General features: G+C 61.2%; 2 protein-coding genes across 2 annotated transcripts; both read left to right on the top strand.

Annotated features, from left to right (window-relative positions):
• Window positions 1-1896: 1896 nt before the first annotated feature.
• Window positions 1897-13456, top strand: LOC148595580 (maestro heat-like repeat-containing protein family member 2B). The gene is given in 31 exon segments (XM_088520404.1): window positions 1897-1963; window positions 2295-2393; window positions 2947-3098; window positions 3521-3664; window positions 4020-4112; window positions 4300-4369; window positions 4484-4597; window positions 4775-4848; window positions 5095-5214; window positions 5404-5511; window positions 5993-6140; window positions 6530-6570; window positions 6776-6920; window positions 7136-7188; window positions 7443-7550; window positions 7882-8001; window positions 8207-8302; window positions 8443-8592; window positions 8966-9180; window positions 9336-9433; window positions 9436-9520; window positions 9704-9846; window positions 9849-10060; window positions 10518-10622; window positions 10806-10929; window positions 11187-11299; window positions 11713-11867; window positions 12107-12266; window positions 12554-12720; window positions 12975-13112; window positions 13288-13456. Coding segments are annotated over 31 exon segments (3771 nt in total). The 5' UTR covers window positions 1897-1911.
• A 138-nt stretch (window positions 13457-13594) lies between these two features.
• Window positions 13595-15339, top strand: LOC148595579 (protein maestro-like). The gene is made up of 6 exons (XM_088520403.1): window positions 13595-13642; window positions 13853-14035; window positions 14210-14362; window positions 14555-14677; window positions 14856-15035; window positions 15289-15339. The coding sequence occupies exons 1-6, from the start codon at window positions 13595-13597 to the stop codon at window positions 15337-15339; spliced, it is 738 nt and encodes a 245-aa protein (XP_088376529.1).
• Window positions 15340-20597: the final 5258 nt, after the last annotated feature.

The following is a 20597-nucleotide window of genomic DNA, read 5'->3' as shown; positions in this document are numbered from 1 at the left end:
GGCAGAGAGCAACCAGTGTGCTCCTTCCCCAGCTCAACCTGACTGTTCACACATAGCCCTATTCAGGTGTTAACCACCAGTGACATATCTGATCCTGGTGGGTAGCTCCCTGATTTCTTCCCCCACTCAGGTATTAACCATTAATAAGAGTCCTGATGGCTGCATTCTCAGGGGGAGATAAGGCTGATTGTGCATACACCAGCCAGAAGTGCTCTGAAATGAAAGAATGACTCTCAGTCAACCATCTTCCTTGGCCCAGGCAGCCGAATGACCTGGTACTTGTGTGAGCAGAGGCCTGAGCAGCTCCTGGGTTCTTTCTGCTAGAGCGATTGCCCCTGTGCAATGGCAAGGGACAGTCACCACTCAGAAGGGCTGGGGACCAAGGAGCAACTGTGAGTGCTGGAGCCTGGGGCAGTGCCACGTTTAGGGAACAGGAGGCCCCAGTGTCTGTCACTCCATCCCTACCCATGCCCACGTTGCCAGCAGCCCTCTGTGAGGCGTCACAGCGGTCCCCACAGGTCACAGTGGCCCCCGCGGGTGACCTGTCCCTCCCGGCACTGCTGCTGCGTCAGTGGCTTGTGATTCCCGAGGGAGGAGGTGCTGCTGGAGCAGTGCATTCGCAGAGGGAGTCGTGCCGCGATGGGGGTGCTGCGAGCGCTCCGAGGTGGGGGCGTCCCCGCGCTCAGCGTCTCACGGGGGCGACGGAACCTGCCAGCGCCCATGTTCCAGGCTTGGGCAGAGCGTGCCTGAGCCCCTGGGGCCGGCCCCGAGCTGCTGCAGTCTCCTCTTCCCCAGCCTGAGCAGGGCTGGCGCCAGCAGCCTCTCCTGTCGCCCCGTGCTCCAGCTGTGCAGGCTCTGCCCTGAGCTGGGCTCTGTCCCTGCGGCTGCTGGAGTGACACAAAGCCGGCGCTGCTTTCCTTCCAGGTTGCTTCACTTGTGCAGGTGCCCGGTCGAGACCTGCACGCGGTGAGGATGGCGGGAGTGTGGCCAGCTCTGTTCCTGTGGCCATTACTACCTTTGCCGCCATCGTGACCTCACTGCTGGACCGCCTGCAAGACGCCGAGGTGAGCAGGGGTGTCTTGATGGTCTCCGTGGGGTTCGAGGGCTCCCTGCAGCACCCTGACTTCCCTGGGTGCCGCAGACTGATCTCCTGCAATGCTGCCTCTCACTTTGGGCTGCACCTCGTTCCAAAACATGGATGCTGCGTGGACAATCCCTCGCGCCCTCCGTGATGGCAGGAGGTGGCGGCATCTCTGGGCTTGGGTGTCCACATTAGGATTTGGGTTCGCACGAGGAGGTCACAGAGCAGGGCTTCTCGCCCGCTGCCGACGGCTGTGCTGAGCAGTGCCAGCAGCTGCTCCCTGGCATCGGCGTGGCCGAGCTGCTGTGTGTGGGGCAGCACGTCCCATGGCTGCTGTGTCTCTGTGCCCCCAGGATGGCAGAGCGGAGGAGACCTACCGCGAGCTGGAGGGCGTCTTATGGGGCGAGGAGAGCCACCTGCAGAGCTCTGTTGTGGACAGAGCCATAGCGGTGGCATTGAAGGACCTGCGAGCGGCGCAGGTGAGCTCGTTCTCTCTGAGGGTGACCTCAGGTGCTGGCCCCTGTCCCGGCCGTCCCGTGCAGGAGCTTCGCGACGCATTGCGGTGTGGGGCCAGGGAATGTGCAAAGAGGAGCTGTGGGGCTGTGTGTGCGCAAGGCATAGCGGGAGCCCTGCTAGCGCCTGTATGTCCTGCCTGGAGGCCGAGCCCTGGCAGAGGGTCAGTCCCGCTCCTGCCACATGCAAAATACTTCTTCCAGGATGCGCCGCTTGCTGTGAGGACGGCCGCTAGCGACGTCCTGGTGGCGCTGGCCCGCAGCCATCTGCGAGATGTGGTGTCGGCGCTGCAGGGCCACCTGCAAACCCTGCAGGAGATGTCGGAGGAGTTTGTCCTCATCACGCTGCGCAACGTGGCTGCCCGCTATGGTAGGGCCCCCCAGCTGGGTGCCAGCAGGTGCCAAGCAGGAGAACGGACTCCTAGCCCTGCCCCAAAGACCCAGGGCTGCACCAGAGGGAAACCAGCAAAGAGCCAACACACCAGGCTGTGCCCCACGCTGTCCTCCCCAGTTTAGGGCTTCCCCACTCCCCGTGCCCCTCGAGGAAGGTGGTTGACACACAAGTGGCCTGGCAGGAGCCTCCCTGCAGCGGGCTCTCCCCCTGGCCCAGCGCTGTCCTGGCAGCGGTGCCGGGAGATGGAGCCCGTTGGCCGCCGCGGCTCTGGGTGGCCAGGGCTGCCCACACGCTGCTCTCTCTGCAGCCCTGCAGTGCGTGCCCTTTGCGGGGAGCACGCTGTCGGCCCTGCAGCACGTGCTGAGCGCGGCGGGGAGCGGCCGCACGCTGCGTCTCGTCTGCGACGGTGAGTGTCGGTGCTGCGGCGCTGCCACCAGCGGCTCTGCGGCCGGAGCCGACGGCACTGGGTTCCGCTGGCCGGAGGAGCTCCTGGCTCCCTGCCCGGCCTCTGCTGCTACGCGTGCCTCCCGGTTCAGCTGCCTTTGGCCAAGCTCTGCCCAGCCTGGGCTCCCCCGTTCCCTTCCCTTCCCTTTCATCGAGCACAGCCTGCTTTGCTGTTTGTGGGCTTAAAGGCAGAGCCCAGGAAAGAAGGCCCAAAACCGTGAAGGTTGTGCTGAGGGGCAAACGCTGGGGGCAGGAAGAGGCTGGGGCTGCAGCGGGCAGTGTTGGAGGGGAGCTACGCCTTGGGGAGGAGAAGGTGTGCGGGGGTGGAAGAAGGGAGAAGCAAGGCAGCGTTTCCACCCGGCCGTCTCGTGCCATGGCACGGGGTGTCTCTGAAGCCAGATCTCCGTGCCACCCTTGCAAGGCCACAGTGGGCGGAAGGAGGTCTGGGGGCCACTGCAATGTGTGGTGCTGGTCAGAGGTTTTGAGGCGATCCTGTTTCCCTTCCTGTGCTGCAGTTCTGGAGCAGTGGTGCAGCGGGATAGCCGGGTACCTGCATGAGTGGGACAAACAGGTCTTCCCTCGCCTGGAGGCCACCCAGCTCTGCGCCCCGGTTTACCCACTCTTCTGCTACGTGGGCAGACACTGGCAGCGGTGCAAGGATGAAGAGGTGAGCCTTGCTGCCCTCGCAGCCATGGGCAGCCACGGGGACGTCCCCAGGGGCCAGCGGGGCTGTGCACGGGGCCGGGTGAGGGCTTGGAGGGAGCAGGCTGGTTGGAAAGCATCCCGAGCCGGGAGCCTTCAGGGAGCGCCGACGTGAGTGGTGCTGACAGGCAGGAGGGGACATCCGTGCAGCAGCCCTGGGCCAAGCACTTGGGGCAGGCAAGAGGCGAATGCTGGGGCCTTCTAGCAGGGCAGCTGTGGGTGGTGGGAGGAAACGCTCCCTGTGCTGGCGAGCGAGGCCTTCTTGCCGGGACTGAGAGGAAAAGGAGAGCCCTGTGCGGGAAGTGCAGGCTGGGTGTCTCGCGGGGAGGTGGGTGCTGGAGAGAGCCTCATCCCTGCATGTGGCGGTGTCTTGCTTTCCCTCGGCAGGCCAAGCAGGCCGTGCTCAGGGCAGTGGGTGCCATGATGGCCGTCCTGCTGCACGCGGAGCAGTACTGCCAGCGCGTCTGGGAGCAGCTGCTCTGGCTGCTGCACCAATACCGAGAGGTCCGAGATCCCCTTGGTGTGACCATGGTGAGGCACTGTGCGGGGCACGGCGCGGCCGGGGCCTGCGGGGGAACAATGAGGTGTCAGGGGGTTGCAGGGCGCCAGCAGGAGCTGAGTCCCTTGGAGATGGGAAGAGGGAACAGGGCCCTGCGGCTTCCCGCGCTCCTGCTGGCAGAAAGCAGCAGGGCAGAAGGGCTGGGAGGGCGCGTTGAGTGGCTGGGGCACGTGGCTCCACAGGGGACCCTGCGGTGCCTCCCAGGGCGCGGGTGTGTGAAGAGCTCTGTGAGTGCGTTCAGGCCGTGGTTTTCCCAGCGACGCCTGTTTCTGCCTTCCTGGGGGCTCGCGGTAACTACTGCCCTCTCCCTGCCGCGCTCCCTTGCAGAGCCTGGGCCGTTTCCTGGCAGCTGTGGCTGGCATTCAGAGCCGCGGGCCACGGGCCCACCTGCAGGCCGTCAGTGCTGCTGTGCACGAGCAGGTAAGGCCTGGCGGCGCCTCCCTGGCCTGGGGCTCCTGGGCAGCCTCGGCTGCTGCCCAGCCCTGCGTGTGCCCAGGGCGCTGCGCTTGGCGCGTGGCTCCGCGCCCAGAGATGCCCGCGACAGGTTTCCTTTCTGTCCCCCTCTCTACCAATGCAACCTGCTGTGAAAAACACTTTGTTCCCACAGCTCTGTGATGAGATCGATCCGCCCCGGCCCGAGCACAGGGCAGAGCTGTGCCGCTGCATGGTGCTGCAGGGTAAGGAGAGGAGAGCCGGGGCCGCATTGCAGCATCACCGCAGCTCTCGCAAAGCTGCACACGTGGGAAGACGCTGGGCTCTCCTGACCAGCAGGATTTCTTTCTTCCCCACAGCCCAAATCTGCCCCGAGGAGACAATCGTCTTCCTTTATTTCAAACTGAGGAACGGGAGCAAGGCCGATCGTGTAGCAGCTGTGGGAGTGCTGCAAGCTCTGGTCCGCTCTGATGGTCAGTAGGCCAGGCAGCAAAAAGATCAGCATCCCCCTGGGAATGTGCTGCTTCCTTTGAGGCACAGGCTGGCACCCTTTTTCTGCCCTGCTTGTGTGTGGGAAGCCAGGGAGCTGTGTGAAATCCCTGCGGAAATGGGGACTTGGTTTCAGCACCGCCTCTCCATGTCTCTTGCAGTGCCTGCCATGCGGGAGAACCTGGCCCTGTTTGTCAAACTCGCGGAGTCCGTGTGCCACGACCCCACGTGCCAGGTGAGCTGGTCTGGACAGGGCCATTGTGGGGCAGAGCAGGGCTGTTCCAAGGCAGAGCCTGGCCAGGCCTTTGCCATAGGCGGAGGCAGGCTCTGGGGCAGGAGGCTGGCGGCAGCAGCAGCAGCAGAGCAAGGGCTGCTGTTGTTGCCTCCTTGTCCCGGCCTGGGCAGAGGGGCTGCAGCACAGCGCAGGCAGCTCCCCTGGGGCTTGGGGCCGGCTCGTGGCGGCAGCCTGCCCTGCCTGCAGGTGAGGATGGCCGTCCTGCTCTTCATCGGGGAGCTGTTGCGCTCCAGTGGCCTGGGCTGCTCGTCGTGGGACGTGGTGGGGCATCTCTTCAGCGAGTTCTGCCGTGCCTCGGGCAGGCTGGTAAGGCAGAGCGCAGCACCGTGGCTGCACCTCATGGCTGTGCCGCACTGCCATGGGTCTCCCTGAAGGAGCGGAGCCCAGCGCAGCCGGGCTGGCAGTACCGGTGCCGTGGTGGGGGTCCTCCCCATTGCCAGGCACCGTGGGGCCTGGGAAGGGGCAGTGACAAATATTTGCCACCCTATCCTGCAGGCTACAGGGAATCTTTGTGCTGCGGAAGCACATGAAGAACGGGCCATTCGGCGCCTGTGCTGGCACATGGTCAGCACGATGGATGTCTCCAACAGAGCGGTAGCCCAAGTGAGTTGTTCTCGCCATGTGCACCGGGACGTCCACCTTAGGCATGAAAGCAATCAGGGAGAGCTGGGTGTGAGCTCTGTGTGGCCAGACTCGCTCATCCTGTGCGTGCTGCAGCGCGTGAGCACCGCTGGGCACGCGCCTTGGCTGCGTCCCGTAGCCCATAGAGATCTTGGGAGGGGCTGGTGAGCCCGAGTGGCTCCCGCATCCCTTTGCCGCAGGGAAGGGAGCTGCCCCGGGGGCAGAGGTGTGCCAGCCGCTCTCAGCAGGCAGCCAGAGCGAGGGAGAGGGAAAGGGGTGCGAAGCGCGGCAGGGAGAGGGGCAGGAGGGGGAGGAGGAGGGCAGAGCAGGAGCAGAGCTCCTGAGCTCGTGAAGGAGTGAGGCCAAGGGCCCAGGCCAGGGCTGGAGACATGGAAATGACGCAGGGACTGGGACGGAGAGGCAGGAATGCCCTCGTGCCAAATGGCCTGGTTCTTGTCCGCAGCTCCTGTGGCCGAAGCTGCTGCACTACGTGGTGCCAGTGCAGTACACGGGCTTGCTTGTGCCACTGTGCCGCTGCCTGCGCGCCCTGGCCGAGAAGCACCCGGAGACTGAGCGCAGGGAGCCCGAGGCCCTGGAGCCTGAGGAGCAAGGTGGGGAGCAGCAGGTGCCGGGCAGCAGTGCCGGGCTGGTGGCGCGGGACAGCGCGTGTCCCTGCAGCCCTGCCAGGCCCTTGCGGGAGGCGCGGGGCTGCGGAGGACAGAGCAGTGTCCGCTGCCAGGCGTGAGGGCTCTTTCCATGCGGCCCTTCCTGGCGGAGGCACTGGGCACTGCTGCTCGCAGCTCTCTGGGGCCCTGGGGCTGGTTCCTGCCATACCAGGGCTGTCCTTGTGCCTGTGTGCACAGCGCCAGGAACCCGGCAGTGCTGCTGTGCAGGCGCTGTGGCCGGGGTGCCCTGCAGCCCTGCGTGGCAGCACGGGAAGCGGCACGGGCAGGGCGTAGAGGGGTTGGGAATCTCACGCTGCCTTCCTTTGTGCCCACAGCGGCTCTGCCGGCTCCCCAGGCGCTGCTGGCTCGCCTGCTGGTGAGTTCGAGGAGCAGGGAAGGAGCTTTCGTGGCTGAGCAGAGGGTGGGAGAGATGGTGCCGAGGCCGGTGCAGGCACCTTGGGAGGAGGCAGGAGTGTGCGAGAGGTGCCTGGGGCTCCCCTGCCTGCCTGCCTGGCTGCCTGCGGCGCAGCCGCGGCTTCCGAGGCGGGTGCGAGCCCCCCGTCTCTCTCGCGCTCTGCTAGGTGACAGCGGCGGTGGCTCCGCATGCGGGTGGTGGCCGTGGCGCTGCGGCCCTGCAGCTTCTGCAGGTGCTCCCCGGCATGATCCACAGCGCGCTGGGGGCGAGCTGGGCTGCAGAGATCCCCCTGCTGCTGCAGCATCTGGCAGGTAAAGTGTCGCTGCCAGGGACAGGCTGGCGGCAGAGGACGCAGCAAAACACCGTCAGCTCCCAGCTTGGCACTGGGGAATGGTGCCAGGTTTAGGGATGCTCGTCAGCCCCCTGGGCTGAGCCTTTGGGCTGTTGGATTGCAAAGGAGACCCTGGGGCTCTGCTGGGGGCTCAGGGCGCTGAGAGCATAGGGTCTGCCTCCTTGGGCTTTGCAGGAACAACCGCCAGTTCCCTGGATGTGGCTGAGTGGGAGAGCCTTGTGCTGAAGGTACAGCATGTGTGTGGGGGCCACAGCTGGATCGGGCGCCCAGGGTGTGGAAGAGTGTTGGGAGGAACCTGGGGGCTCCCTTTTTGGACACTGAGCAGCACAAGCTCCTGCCAATTCCCCGGGCTCAAGCATCGTGTTGGGGGAGAGACAGAGGCAGATTTTAGAAGGCTGGTTAGAGACCTCTGCCCATTAGGTGTGCAAAAGGGCCCAGGCAAGGGCAGGGGGTGTTTGCTTCATGTCCCCCTCTGCCCTAGTTCCTGCAAACGTCGCTGGAAGCCATCGGGAGCGACGTCTGGATCGTGGGCCTGAGCCAGGAGCTGAGCCAGCAGCTGGGCAGCTCTCCCCGCCTGTCCTGGGAGAAGGTTTGTTCCCTGCGCGGTGTCGCCGCCGCTGCTGGGGCGCCCTGAGGGCTGCGGCACCAGCAGAGCCCTGGGAGGCCGGGGCCCACGCACGGGCTGGCGGGGCTGCTCTGCCCGGCGGGCTCCTGTCCCTGCTGCTCTCGCTGCCCAGGAAGGCGCTTGCTCTCCCCTCCGCGCCGGGCTGGCGGCTGTGCCGGGCTGGCCAGCGCGTGCAGTTGGGGCTGCTGCCGCAGGCGCCTGGGCGGCTCTCGGCACGGTGGCACCGCTGCGGCCTGGCCCTGTCCCGCCGGGCAGGGCTGTCCCTGCAGCTGGGGCCTGGCCTCTCCTCTTGCAGAGGTTCCTGTACAAGGCTCTCGGCACGGCCCTGGCAGCTTGCGGGTGTCTGCGCCACGTGCGAGAGCAGACCCTGAAGCACCTGCAAGCAGCCAACTTCCTGGAGCTGTGGGAGGCGCAGGTGAGGGCTCCTCGCACTGCCCTGCTGTGCGGCAGGGTGTCTCCTGCGTGTGCCTGGGGTGCAGGGGCTCTGTGCGGCCGTGCTCCAGCACAGCTGGTGACCTGTTTGTGTCCCTTTCCCTGGGGAAGGGTCCTGCCTGACCTCTGGAGCTGGTCACGGCTGGGCGCTGGGCTGGGAGCGACTCCCTGTTTCTGCTGCCTTGCAGGGAATGGTTTCTGTCCTGTCGCGCTGTGCCGAGAGCCACTTCTCGCTTGCCTTGGCCTGCGTGAAGGAGTTCCTGGGAACTTTGAAAGCCCAGAAGGTAAAGGGCCCAGGGTGCCCCTGTCGGGAGGTGCCGCTGTTGGGGCAGGGGCAGCTCCTGCCTTAGGAGCACACGAAGTCTCGGGGCAGAGCAGGGCAGCGGGCTGACGTCTCGGTGTTTCTCTGGTGATCCCCCGGCAGGGCGACACGGTGAGGACACACGCTGCTCGCGCCACGCTCATGGTCACCTACGGGCGGATGTCGCTGCGCGCCCCCAGGGAGCAGCTGCTGGCCCACGTTGAGAGAGACGTCGTGGGCAACGTGCTGGGGCTCTACAGAGAGGGCTGCCAGGTGGGAGCTCGCGGCGTGGGGCAGAGGCGTGTGGGTGCTGCCAGCTGCAGCCCCTCCTGCTCCTCCCGTCACGCACCTCTGCCGCTGCAGCCAGGCGAGCGCTGCTCAGCCTGCTGCCCGTGTCCGCGATGCACGGGGTCTTCCCAGGCAGCACCTGGAGCAGCAGCTTCCCCTCCCATGGGAGGCTCCTTGCCAGCAAGGGAGAGGGAGGGGACGTTTCCGTGTTGTGGGGCAGGTGCCCAGGGTGCCGCAGGGCCTCCAGAGGGCACCATGTCCTCCCTGCGCTGCTCTTAGAGGCAGATTAGCCCCAGCCCCGCTGCCCTTCCCACCCTGGGGCCCTGGCTGAAAGCCTCTTTGTCTCCCCTGGCATCAGGACACGCAGCTGAGGCTCTCCCTGGTGCAGAGCATCACAGAGATCAGCGTTGCCCTGCAGGCTGCAGGCGGCAGCCCCAGGTTTGAGCTCTGCTGCAAGCGGGAGCTGCTGCAGACCCTGGTGGTGAGTGCCCAGAGCCGGGGACGTGGTGCAGGGGAGCCAAGGGCTGGGCCATGGGGTGGGTTTGTGCAGGGGCGCGATGCTCTTGCAGGGTGGTATGCAAGCTCCTGACGGCCACGAGCTACATCCCCAGCTGGCAGGGCGCGTGGGGGCTGGCGCTGGGGCTGCAGTGGGGGAGCAGAGTGCGTCCCGGCACTGCAGAGCTGCTGCCTTTTCTTGTAGAGCCTCTGTGGGAGTCGTGAGGGGGCAGCAGAGCTGGTGTCTGTGGGCTTGGGCAGCTCAGCCCATGGCTCGGCCTGGCAGGAGCTCCCTCCTGCTCTCCTGCCCCCTGCCCACCCTGTGCCTGTCTGTCTGTGCCTTGCAGGAGGTGATTCAGGAGGAGCCGCGGGAGTCCCCGGTGCAGCCTCGGGCCCTCGTGGCCATGGAGCAGTTGAGGTAGGCTCTGTTCCTGGCACTCTGGATGCCAGTGTGTGTCCCAGCACAGCTGCCTGGTCTGGCTGGGGCTGTGGGCACTGGGTTTGGGGTTGTGGATTGGGCCAAAGGAAGTTGTCCTCTGGCTCACTCTGGGGAGCGCTAGTAAGCCCCCTCTCTGTGTTCTCTGCCCTTTTCTCCTTTCAGCAAGCTGAAACCCTGTCTGAGCAGGGGGGAAAAGTGCAGCCTCCTGGCTCAGTGCTGCCAGGCCATCCTGTGCCTTCCCTGCCCGGAACAGCTGCGTGTGAGAGGGGAGACGATGGTGGTGGCTTCACGCACAGTGGTAGGTGCTGGCCTGCTGGGTCACTGCTGAGCGGGGAGCCAGCACCAGGCACCCCACGCTGGGAATGGGAATCCCACTGGCTGCTGTGGCGTCTTTGTGGGGTACATGGTCTCTCCTCTGCTTTTTGCTGACAGGCGCCATCCCTGCGAGCCCTGGGACAGCTCACGGCAGCCCTCCTGCAGGCAGAGCCGGTCCCCATCTGCCTGGGGGACGTGGTGCGGGTGAGTGCCCTGGGGCAGCGGGGAAGGCATTGTTGCTACCAGAACACAGCAGAGCCAGGGGAATCAGGCCTGCGGGCCTGGTCCATGGAGGGGAGCTCTTCTCTAACTCGGTGCTATCCGTGCACATCAGTGGGAAGTGAAATGGTCCTAGCTTCAGGTCCCCTCGCCCTAGGTTTGCATCCACGCTTTTCCCGTCTGCAGCAACGTTCTTGCAGGCAGCTTGCAGTGTCCTGCAGTCCCCTAGATGAGCAGAGCTTCTCCCACTTGTGCGGCTGTGAGCAAGGGCTGATACACAAATGAAGGCTGCCCATGGCGAGAGCCTGGAGTGGGAAGGTGGCCCCAGCAAGGGCTCCTCACGCGGTGCCCGGAGAAAGCAGGGCCACAAAAGCAGCAGGGTCCCTGCGGAGGGGTGTAGGGCAAAATTCAGGCCATGGTGAGACAGGCGCTGTCGTGGCAGGTTCTGCGACGCTGGCTCACCTCGGCCCACCTGTGTGAGCGGGACGGAGCACTGGAAGTGTGTGTGCAGGTGTTGGGCACCTGCGAAGAGAGGCGCGAGCAGAGGGTGAGCGGGGACCCTGTGCCGGGAGCTCTCCGTGGGCGGGCGGCGGGTTCTGGGTGTCCCAGGGCTGCGGGGTGGCCCCTTGTTCCCGCCCGTCTCCGCCAGTGCTCGGGGCCCTGCAGTCGGGAGAGGGCCAGCGGCCGTGGCGATGCTGGTGACCTTTGTGCCTGTGTCTTGCTCCCGCAGCGAGGTGGTGCCTGCCAAGAGTTTGGCTCCTTGGTGGGACTGCTGGGGCCTCTGACATGCGAGGAGTCAGCCGCATCCCGTCGGCGGGCAGCGACCTGCCTCTGCCTCCTTCTCCAGAGAGTTGGTGAGAGGAATAGGCAGGGCTGCCCCTGCTGCTCCCTGCAGGAAGGAGCCCAGCACCAGGCCCTGTTCCCCTGCGCCGTAGTACCTTGTCCAGCTTGCAAAGCCACTGTGTGGCCTTGGGGGACCCTGGCTTTGCGTGGCCTTTGCAGGCCTCCCCCATGTCCTTGCTCAGTGCCCAGGGATCCGGGAGTCGGCTCCCCATGAACATCACTGCCCTTTCTGATAGCTCCCCATCAACGTCACTCCCCTTTCTGATAGTTCCAGATGAAAAGATGGACGTGGCACCGTGGACCCAGATCACGTCTCTGTCCGAGAGGCTCAGCGCTGTCACCTCTGGGTCTCTGCTGGCAACCTCCACCAACATTGCCAAGGTACCTGGCCTTCAAAAAGCACGAGTGGGGCCATAATATGTTTGTGTGCACGTGTGTGTGGGAGTGCTGCTTGCAGGACACATGTTTTGCATCTGAGCAACTCCTGCGACACGCTCGCTTGTGTTTCTGATTTCTCCCCAGCTTGTGTGCAAATATTTCCCACAAGGCCAGGCCACAGGCTTCGTGAGCAGCATCATGGAGAGCCTGCTGTGCTCCAGGCCCATGTGCATGCAGGCTGCGGGTCAGTGGACACTGACCTTCCTGGGGGATTGTGTTGGCAACATATTCCAGGAGGAGGTGAGGGAGGCATTTTTTAGGATGCCTTTGGCTGTTCTCTGCAGTAGTGTGTTGGCCCTGAGGCACAATGGGGAAAGGACACACCGAGCCTTTCTTTCTCGCCCACCTCCTTTCAGGTGCCCGAGCTGGTGTTCATCCTGTGCACGTGCCTGCGGAGCACCCAGCTGAGCACTCCCCGGCGCGTGGTGCTGCGGGCCATGGTCCAGCTGTGCCGCTCTCACCAAGAGCCGGTGCTGGGCAGCCTCCTGCAGACACCGCTGCCCATGGACAGGTCTGTGCAGCCGCCCTTCCCACTGCCGTCAGAGCCAGTCGCGGGGCTCGCCTGCGTGGGCGGCCCTCTCGGCAGCCAGTGCTTTTGCCCCGCGCAAGGCTGAGCGCTGCAGCTAGTGTGCCTGTCGGGACCTGGGCACTGGCAGTGCCCATGGGCACAAGGAGGGTGTATGGCTTCTCCAGGGGTACCTTGGGTAGCCGGGGATGTGGGCTCACGTGCTGGCATGTGTTCCTTTGCAGCAACACAGCAGAGGTGTGGAGGAGCCTGGGAAGAAGCACCGTGGGCTGCCCAATCCTGGTCCACTTAACACAAAAGTTGGGGGCAGCGGGAAAGAGCGACGGGATCAACCGCTGCGCTGGGGAGCTGGGCAGCAGCCAGGCTGCCCTGGAGCCTCGCGTGGTACGTCCAGCAGCCCCGGCGGCCGTGCCGCTTTGCACGTGCTTTCCAAGCAGTGCTTGAGTGCCAGCGGGATTCCTGCCCTTTGTGAGGGCTCGTGGAGCGTTGTGGGGTGCTGAGCTGGTGTGATAGCAGCGTGGGATGCTGGGACAGCTTGCGGCTGCCAGGCTGAAAGGCTCTCCCTGCAGTGAGAACTAGAGAGAGTAAAAGCCCCTGGGCTGTCAGGGGGACGTGGTCCATGGGCAAGTGCCTTGTTTTACCAGGTGGTTCTTGGTTAAATTTCTCTGTAGATCACTCGCGCCCTCTGTGAGGTGGTGTCAGCAGTGAGGAGTGACACCCTGGTTCAGCGCCTGCTTCCCTGGCTGCTTCCAAGCCTCCTGGAGCAGCTCAGCGAGACACTGGGGGAGGACATGGACCTGTCCCTCAGAGAGCTGAGTAGGAGTGACCCACCGGGCAGGTGAGGAGCAGCAGGGGCAGGGGCAGAATCTGCATGTGCGGCCCATGGCTATGCAGGAGCCACCTGCCTATTGCCCTGGTGCTGGGCTGCCTCCGTGGTAGGTGGGACTGGGCTCTGTAGGGCAGCGCACTGGGCATTGGGCTGTTTCTGCAACTCAGCTGGGTGTTGCTGCTGGGATCCATCGTGGGGTTGTGCTAAAGAGCAGCTTCCCACAAAGTGCTGTGCCTGGAACTTTCTTTGGCTTCTCCCTGCAGCCTGTTTGTGGAGGCCCTGGAGCTGGTGCTGGCCAAGAGCCTGGAGCACCGGTGGCTGCGGCTGCTGCGGGAGCAGGGAGCGTGGGCGTCCTTGGCAGCGCCCCAGGCTCACACGGCCGGCGTGTGTCTCCTGGCAAGGTGAGAGCCCCTGGTGGGGGCCGTGCTAGAGGAAGGGCTGCTGGGAGCTGGGGCCTGCCCCGAGCTCTGCTCCAGTGCAAGCGGCGTCTGCACCGGGGTGGGCGCAGCTGGGAGCAGTGCCGGGGGGCCATGCTGTGTGAGCACGTGCTACAAGGCTGTTGTGCTCTGTGCGCAGTGTGCTGCTGCGCGCGGAGCAGGTCCCGCAGCGCCTGGTGCAGCGGCTCTTCCACTGGCTGCGTTCCCGCTCGGCGAACCTGCGGCTCACAGCCACTGCGTTCTGTGCCGAGGTGAGGCAGCCGCGGGGCGAGGGGGCTCGCAGGGCTTCCTGCGTCTCACCCAGGTGAGGGCTGCTCCATGCTAGTGCTCACGTGTCTTGATTGCAGCTCATGAAGGACCAGCTGGTCAGGGAGAGGAAAATCGTGACTCCCCTCCTGGAGGTGCTGGCAGAGAGGTCGCGCGACCCTGTCAGCAGCGTAAGACAAATGGCCTTGAGGGGTCTGGGGAACATGGCCACAGGAACACCCACAAAGGTGAGACAGCCTCTGGTGGGTTTTGTGCACAAGCCGAGCTGCGGAGGAGCACGAAAGTGCTCGAGGAGCCGAGGCAGGTGCAGGGCTGCACTGAGGCAATGCCCTGGCATCGGGGCTCTCCCCTGGGCTTGCTCTGGAAAGCGCTGCCACTGGCGCCGCAGCGGGGAGCAGCACTGAGAGGCAAGAGCTCATGTGCGTGTCGCTCTGCAGCTGCGGAGGCACTGGGCCATAGTGGTGAGAGCGCTGCTCGGGGGCATGGAGGACGTGGGCAGACCCGAGGTGGCTGTGGAGAGCCTGTTGGCTCTGACGAAGGTCCTGGCATGGCTGGAGGCGAGGGCCATGGGCTCTGCCTTTGAAGAGGTGGCCAGGAGCTGCCGGGCACTCTGGGGGGCGGTAAGTGGAGCCGCTGTCTCTCCGTGGGCAGGCGGGAGCCCACGCGGGTTGCCGTCCCCTGCGGGCTGCTGTTGGCAGGGGGCAGCCGTCGCCGGTTGCCAGCCCTGTGGGCAGCGCCGCGCGGTGCCGAGCAGTGTGTGCTAGCAGCCTGCCCGACGGTCTTTCTCGTCACAGGAGGAAGAGGAGCTGCGCCGCTCGGCCTTTGGCCTCTATGGCACCCTGGCCTCCTCTGCCTTGGGGAGGAGAGCGCTTTTCAGCAGGGAGGTGGAGGAGGCCTTTCCCAGCCTGGTGCTGCACCTTCGTGATCCGTCCCTGGCTGTGTGCAATGTAAGAGCCCCAGGCGCCCCACAGAAAGCCCCGTGGAGCTGGCTGAGCCATGGGGGCACTCGTTCCCTTCCGCATGGGGCTGCAGGAGTCTCCACGGGCCCTGTGTGATGCTGCCCTGCCGGCAAGGTTCCTTCCTCAGTGCCCGGGCAGGTGCAGAGCATCCCCATGATAGGGCCTGGGGCTCTTTTGCAGGCCTGCAAGGTGACCCTGCACCTGTGTGCCCCATTTCTGGGGTCGAAGAGGCTGCAGAGGCGCCTCAACATCAGCATTGGGCTGAGCGCGCACAAGATGCAGGACGAGGTCTGCAGACACCTGGTGAGTGAGCTGTGCGCTGGGGCTGTGTCCCTATGCTGGCTGCCCATCCCGTGACTCCCTCGTCATGGGGTCGCCCCCGTACTGGCCATGGGTGGTCAGGCGATTGGGCAGAGGGGAGCAAAGGGGGCTGCTGGAGATGGGGATGAGCTCCTGCTGCCTGCACTGTGTGTTTTCACAGGCCCAAGACTGCCCCGCGCTGTTCGAGCAGCTTCTGAGCACATCTTGGAGCTGCTGCATGGGAAGCCACCAGGCACCGCAGGCGGCAGCCGTCCACGTCCTGGGTGAGCAGCAGCGGGGGGCTGAGGCGCTGCTCCTGGCCGAGAGCCCGGGTTGGGTTCAAGGTCGGGCTCTGGGGCAGGTCGGGGCTGTGGCCATGCCCGTGCCCTGGTGGCCATGTTCCCATGCCAGGCCTGCTCCAGGCATCAGCCACGTGGCTACAGCAGTGGGGCCTGGCTAGCAAGGCGCCCAGAGGTTCTGTGGGTGCCAAAAGCCAGGGGGCTTGGGGATGCGTGGCCCTAGGGGTGCATCAGGGAAGACACCCCAGCCGGGCACCGTGGGGCATCAGGGGCCTTGTGCCCATGCTGCTCCCATCAACATCGGTGTCTTTGCAGCTCACCTTAGGCCGGAGCACGCCGAGGAGCCCCGTGCTCGACGGGCGGTAGCTGCAAAGCTCTGCACCGGGGGAGGCCAGCAGCACAGAGCAGGAGGCAAATAAAGCCGTGTCCCTGTGGAGGGGCACTGTCTGTCCGTGTGGGGCTGTGTGCGGTGCGGCAATCACCCTGGCCCTGCCTCCCTGGGGATGTGGGCCCTGCGTGGAGCTGCCTGGGGACAGTGGAGAGCAGAGGGACTGGTGGGAGGGGGTTTGCAGGCACTGAGCTTAGGGGGCCACTGCCAGGTGCTTTGGGGCACCAGGGTCACTGGGAGCACTGGGAAGAACCTGGGGGCCCTAGTGAAGGATCCCAAAACAAAGCCAGCTCTCCTCTCCGTCGGCAGCAGCCCGTGGCAGCGGATGAGCAGATCTGCTGCCTCGCAGCCCTGCTCTGCTGCACTGCTGGCCTGGCACAGCTGCAGGCGCCAGGGAGAACCCCCTGCCGCACGGTTTGTTGGTGCCAGCAGCGCGCGGGCAGAGCTGTGCAGCCCCTCTGCGGCACCAGGAGGCTCCATCGTCACCAGAAATGGGAACAAACCCACCCAGCCTGCCCCAGCTTCCCCCAAAGCACCCACCAAGGACATTACCTGCCAGCAGTTCCCTCCAGCCCCTTTCCCTCTTAGCACCCACAAGTTCCCACAACCCACGGTGGGGCTGGAAGGCCCAGCAGTGACCAGCTGTTGTTGCTCATGTGCCATTACACAGCAGTCAGAGGTGGCTCATCCACAGGCAGGCCCATCACTGCAGAGCACAGGGTGAAATAAAGCCCCCAGGCCACCGGCAGGCACTTCCAAATGCCGCTTTTAAACCTGCATCGACAAGTCCCCTGCTTGGGAATGGGAGGCTGCCACAGAAGTGCTTCCAAAAGGAAACTGCTCAGGTGCTTCCTCTTTCTCATTTGTGTTTTTGGGGAAACAGGCATTGCCACAGCAAAATATGTGTCTTTTAAATGTAAGAGATCTAGTGCAGCTTTCCTCTTCCTTGCCCCGCTTGCTTGCAGACGACAGGCAGAGCAGGCAGAGCCCTGGCAAGAGCCCTGCAGCCGCGCTGCCCTGTTCCTGTGCCCGGGACACAGCGCTGCCGAGAGCAGCCCAGCCCAGCGTGGAGGGGCTGCAGAGTTTCCCCGTCACAGGGCTGCTGGGAACTGAGCCACACATCTGCTGTCCCCCACGCACAGAGCTTTGGACATGCTTCTCTTTGGCACTCACTTCTTTTGCATCCTCCTGTCTGCTGGAAAGTTGAGAAGAAGATGATGGAAAAATTCAAAGAGGAGCAGAAAAGAGAAGAAAGCAAAAGCCATCACAAGGTAGAACCTGATCAACTCCAGAGTATTTCCATGTCTCAAAGTAGCTTTTCCCATGCAGAGCAGATCAGATAGCTACGGGTAGAGAAGCTATGGGTAGGGAAGGTTGTGGGGAAGCTCTTTGAATCAAGAGCTTCTCTTCAGCTCAGCTACAAGGATGTGGAAACATCATCAGGAATGTCTTTCATTTCTCGAGAAGATGGAGCACAAAAGCACTGTGGGGGTTCCTTCCAGTGCAGCTGGTACCTTCTCACTGGCCTTGATGAGAGAGCAGTAAGGCCAGTGCCATGAGCTGGCCAGAGCTCCCCTCTGCAGGGATGGGCTCAACCCATTCCCTGTGGAAAAAGGCTGTTTTTCTCTGTTCTTCCTCTGTTCATTTATGTTAAGGCACATTTTACTGCCTTACAAATGGTAGGGAGGAACAGTAGATTCTAAGTGTCCCATGTGGGACTCAGAAAATCCCAGAATCCCAGGATTTTTGAAGTTGGAAGAGACCTCTAGAGATCATCTCCTGTCACAGGTGCACGACCTGGCGCTTGCCTTTGTTGACCCTCAGGAGGTTCCTGTGTGCCCAACTCGCCCACCTGTCCAGGTCCCTCTGAAAGGCAGCGCAGCCCTCTGCTGTGTCGCCCACTCCCCCCAGTTTTGGATCACACGCAAACTTGAGCACTCTGTCCCATCTTCCAGGTCATTGATGAATAACCTGAATAGCACTGGGCTACAGCAGTACTGGCCCCTGGGAGACACCACTGACCACAGGCCTCCAACTAGACTCGGCCCCATTTATCACAACGCTGCGAGCTCTGCCATTCAGCCAGTTCCCAATCCACCTCCCTGATGTTGGCTTTCCTCCAGGCCTCTGGCACCGCTCCTGTTCTCCATGACCTTTTGAAGATGATAGAGAGGGGCTGAGCAATAACGCCTGCCAATTCTCTCAGCGTCTGTGGATGCATCCCGTCGGGGCCCATAGATTTGTTTGCCTAAATAATCCCTAAAGCAATACTCTTCAACCAGGGGAAGCTGTTCCTCCCTCCAGATTTTCTCTCTTGTTCTGAGCTCTCTAGTCCATGGGGACTGGCCTTAGCAGTGAAGGCTGAAGTAAAGAAGGCATTTAGTAAATCCAGCATCTCTTTAATCTCCATCAGCAAGACACCCACCCCGTTCAGCAGCAGGCCCACATTTTCCCTCGTCTTCCTCTTGCTGCTGATGTATTTGTTATTGGTTGCCACAGAATGAGTGATGGTGGGGGTGAATGACACAGTGCACTTCACTCGTGCATTGAAAGAAATAGTAATAGGTTTTGTTCATATGGTCAATGGTTTCACGAGATTCTAAAGGCAAGGTCACTTATTATTTACTGCATGGGGTACAGGATATACAGAGAATTACCAAGGAAACCCTCGCATTGAGGGTTTCCCAAGGGGGTTCAGATTGGACCCCCTTGCTTTGCAAACTCTTTGTGAGAGGAGTCTGGATGCAGCTGGATGCAGTCTTAGTCCCAGACCTGATCAACAGTTTAGGACTAAGGAAAATTGTGCACTGTTATGTCAGTAAAGTTTACAAGTTCAAAAAGAGCTGCTACCGTCACTTACCATGAATGTGTCAGGATCTGGCAAGGATCTCTTTAACGCTGAGGAGCATCCTTGGGAGGTGTCTGTGCTCAAGGGGAGACACTGGCGTGCAGCCCGCTGCGATGCAAGGAAAGCTCAAGGGGTTTTGGGGCTGTCCCCATATTTATGGGAGAAGATGACTGACTGAGAGTCATTCTTTCATTTCAGAGCAATTCTGGCTGGTGTATGCACAATCAGCTTTATCTTCCCCTGAGAATGCAGCCATCAGGACCCTTAATAATGGTTAATACCTGAGTGGGGGAAGAAATCAGGGAGCTACCCACCAGGATCAGATATGTCACTGGTGATTAACACCTGAATAGGGCTACATGAGAACAGTCAGGTTGAGCTAGGGAAGGAGCACACTGGTCACACTCTGCCCCCTGACTATAGTCAAGTCATCTTATCCTCACAGAGTAGTGCTATGGTCCCCCCTTGGCTCTGTGCCACAAATAGTGTATTGATAATTTTTGCACTTATAAGTCCATGGCAAGTAAACATTTTTTAACATGAAGTACTGCTATTATGTACAAATTTGTACCTTTTGGGTGGTTGAATTTGGGTTATTTGTTTGTCATACCTCGCATTTTTATATACAAAATATATGTAATACAGCTTATAGATTATAAGTAATAGAACTAATAGCTCTAGAGTTAGTAAAATGAATACAGCATTTCCATCAGTCGTCCTGCACACTGCTGCAAGAGAAAATAAAAACTTGTTTCGGTGGGGTGAGGCAGAACAGGTTACCCCATTGAAAAAGAAGGAAAAATCCATCATGCCCTAATTCTGTGTTTTGCACCACTGCTATCAGTAGCTTCCCAGGCAAGTGGGCCACGAGCTTTACCTAGAGTCCTAGGCACAGCACCGATGGATGGTAAATTGACCATCACAGGCTGTCCAGCTGTAATGTTGTTGGACATCCTCTTTTACCTGTAGGTTGAGCACTAAGCTCATCTTTCACAAAGAATGCTGGGCTTACAGGCCTTCCAGCAGGCCCACAATGATTATTTAACTGAGGGAGTACTTTGGGAAGTTGTCTGTCCCATTGAGCCTTGTGTGGGTTGAGGCTCTTTTTTTAACAAGCCATTGGCTCTTTCCACCATCCCATTTGATTTGGGATAGTATGGGGTGTGGAATACCCACTGAAATCCTTCTTGCTTTGCCCAATCTTGCACTTTTTTACATGATAAATTTGAGCCATTATCACTTTGGATAATAACAGGAGTAGGTAGATGTGGGAACCAAAACAATAGTCCTTGCACCACACTCCGCCCCTTGGCTTTCCTGCACTTAATTGCTGTAAGCAAGCCAGAGACCCCTTCCACTCCTGTGAGGAGGCCCATTGGTCTTCTTGGCCACGAGGGCACGTTGCTGACTCATGGGTAACTTGTGCACTGCCTTCATCTTCTTCTGTAGCTTCCTAACCAGTGATAATATTTAATGCAACAGTCTTTTATACCCATTTACCATTTACCCTTTTTGCTGAAGCATCTCTAAACCACATGTTTTCTGTTGGTGTTCCTTCAATGATGGATGGTACACTAAGAATTGCTGAAGGTTTAAGAGGTTCTTCCAATGCTAATGGATCTGTTTTTACAGGCATCTGTGATTTGGAAACCTTAGTATGCCCTTCAGTTAGCTGCATATTTTCTGCAGCTCCTGTTAGGTAGGCATAGCATTTTGTGGCAGTGTGGTTTGGTGCAATTCCTTCTGGGGGAGCAGTCCCCTTTAGGACTCCTTCTAGTAAATGAAATGGTCCTCTAGTTTGCACAGGTTGTCCTTGATGTGTTTTCTCAACCTGTTTAACTGCTTGGACTAAGGATAAAAGTCCTTTTTCTCCCTTTCAGAACATTGTAGTTCCCTTTCTTTAAATGCGGTCAAGCTAAACAATAAATATCTTTTTGTTCCATCAGGGCCAGCCTGTAAGTAAGTTACAGTAAGTAAGAGTAAGTTACTGTAACTTAGTAACAATAAGTTACTTGCTGAAACCTACAGTTAGCAGCACGTTCAGTGCAACCCCATGCAGCTATAAGATGGTCGTGAGGGTGTTCTGGTCCCAGGGACTGAAATTTTTCTATTTCTTCTGTCGGAGTTTTCACTACCGCTTTGTGTTCTAATTCCCACTTCTAGGGTTTGCCTTTCCTTAAGAGTGAATACAAAGGAGGAGCAGTGATAGAATATCCAGGTAGGTGCTTCTCCAATATCCTAAAGTTCCCATCAATCATTGTAATTCTTTCCTTGATCGGGGCATTTGCAGTTCTTCATTTTTTCTTAAGGAATCTGCAGGAATCCCTGCACTGCCAGCTATCCACCATGGAAGGACAAGCTGCTGTACTCTTAAGAGATGTGAAGCCA

This window comes from Tinamus guttatus, unplaced genomic scaffold, assembly GCF_059628265.1.
Source record: "Tinamus guttatus ecotype Peru unplaced genomic scaffold, ASM5962826v1 Tinamus_guttatus_pri_ptg000087l, whole genome shotgun sequence".
Lineage (NCBI taxonomy): Eukaryota > Metazoa > Chordata > Aves > Tinamiformes > Tinamidae > Tinamus > Tinamus guttatus.
This window is presented reverse-complemented; position numbering and strand designations above follow the sequence as displayed.

Excerpts from the sequence above, each read along its gene's own strand:
- LOC148595579 (XM_088520403.1), top strand. The coding sequence starts at position 13,595 with ATGGCCTTGAGGGGTCTGGGGAACATGGCCACAGGAACACCCACAAAG. Across the intron at positions 13,643-13,852 it reads CCACAGGAACACCCACAAAG|CTGCGGAGGCACTGGGCCAT; the intron begins GTGAGACAGCCT and ends GTCGCTCTGCAG. Across the intron at positions 14,036-14,209 it reads GCCGGGCACTCTGGGGGGCG|GAGGAAGAGGAGCTGCGCCG; the intron begins GTAAGTGGAGCC and ends TTCTCGTCACAG.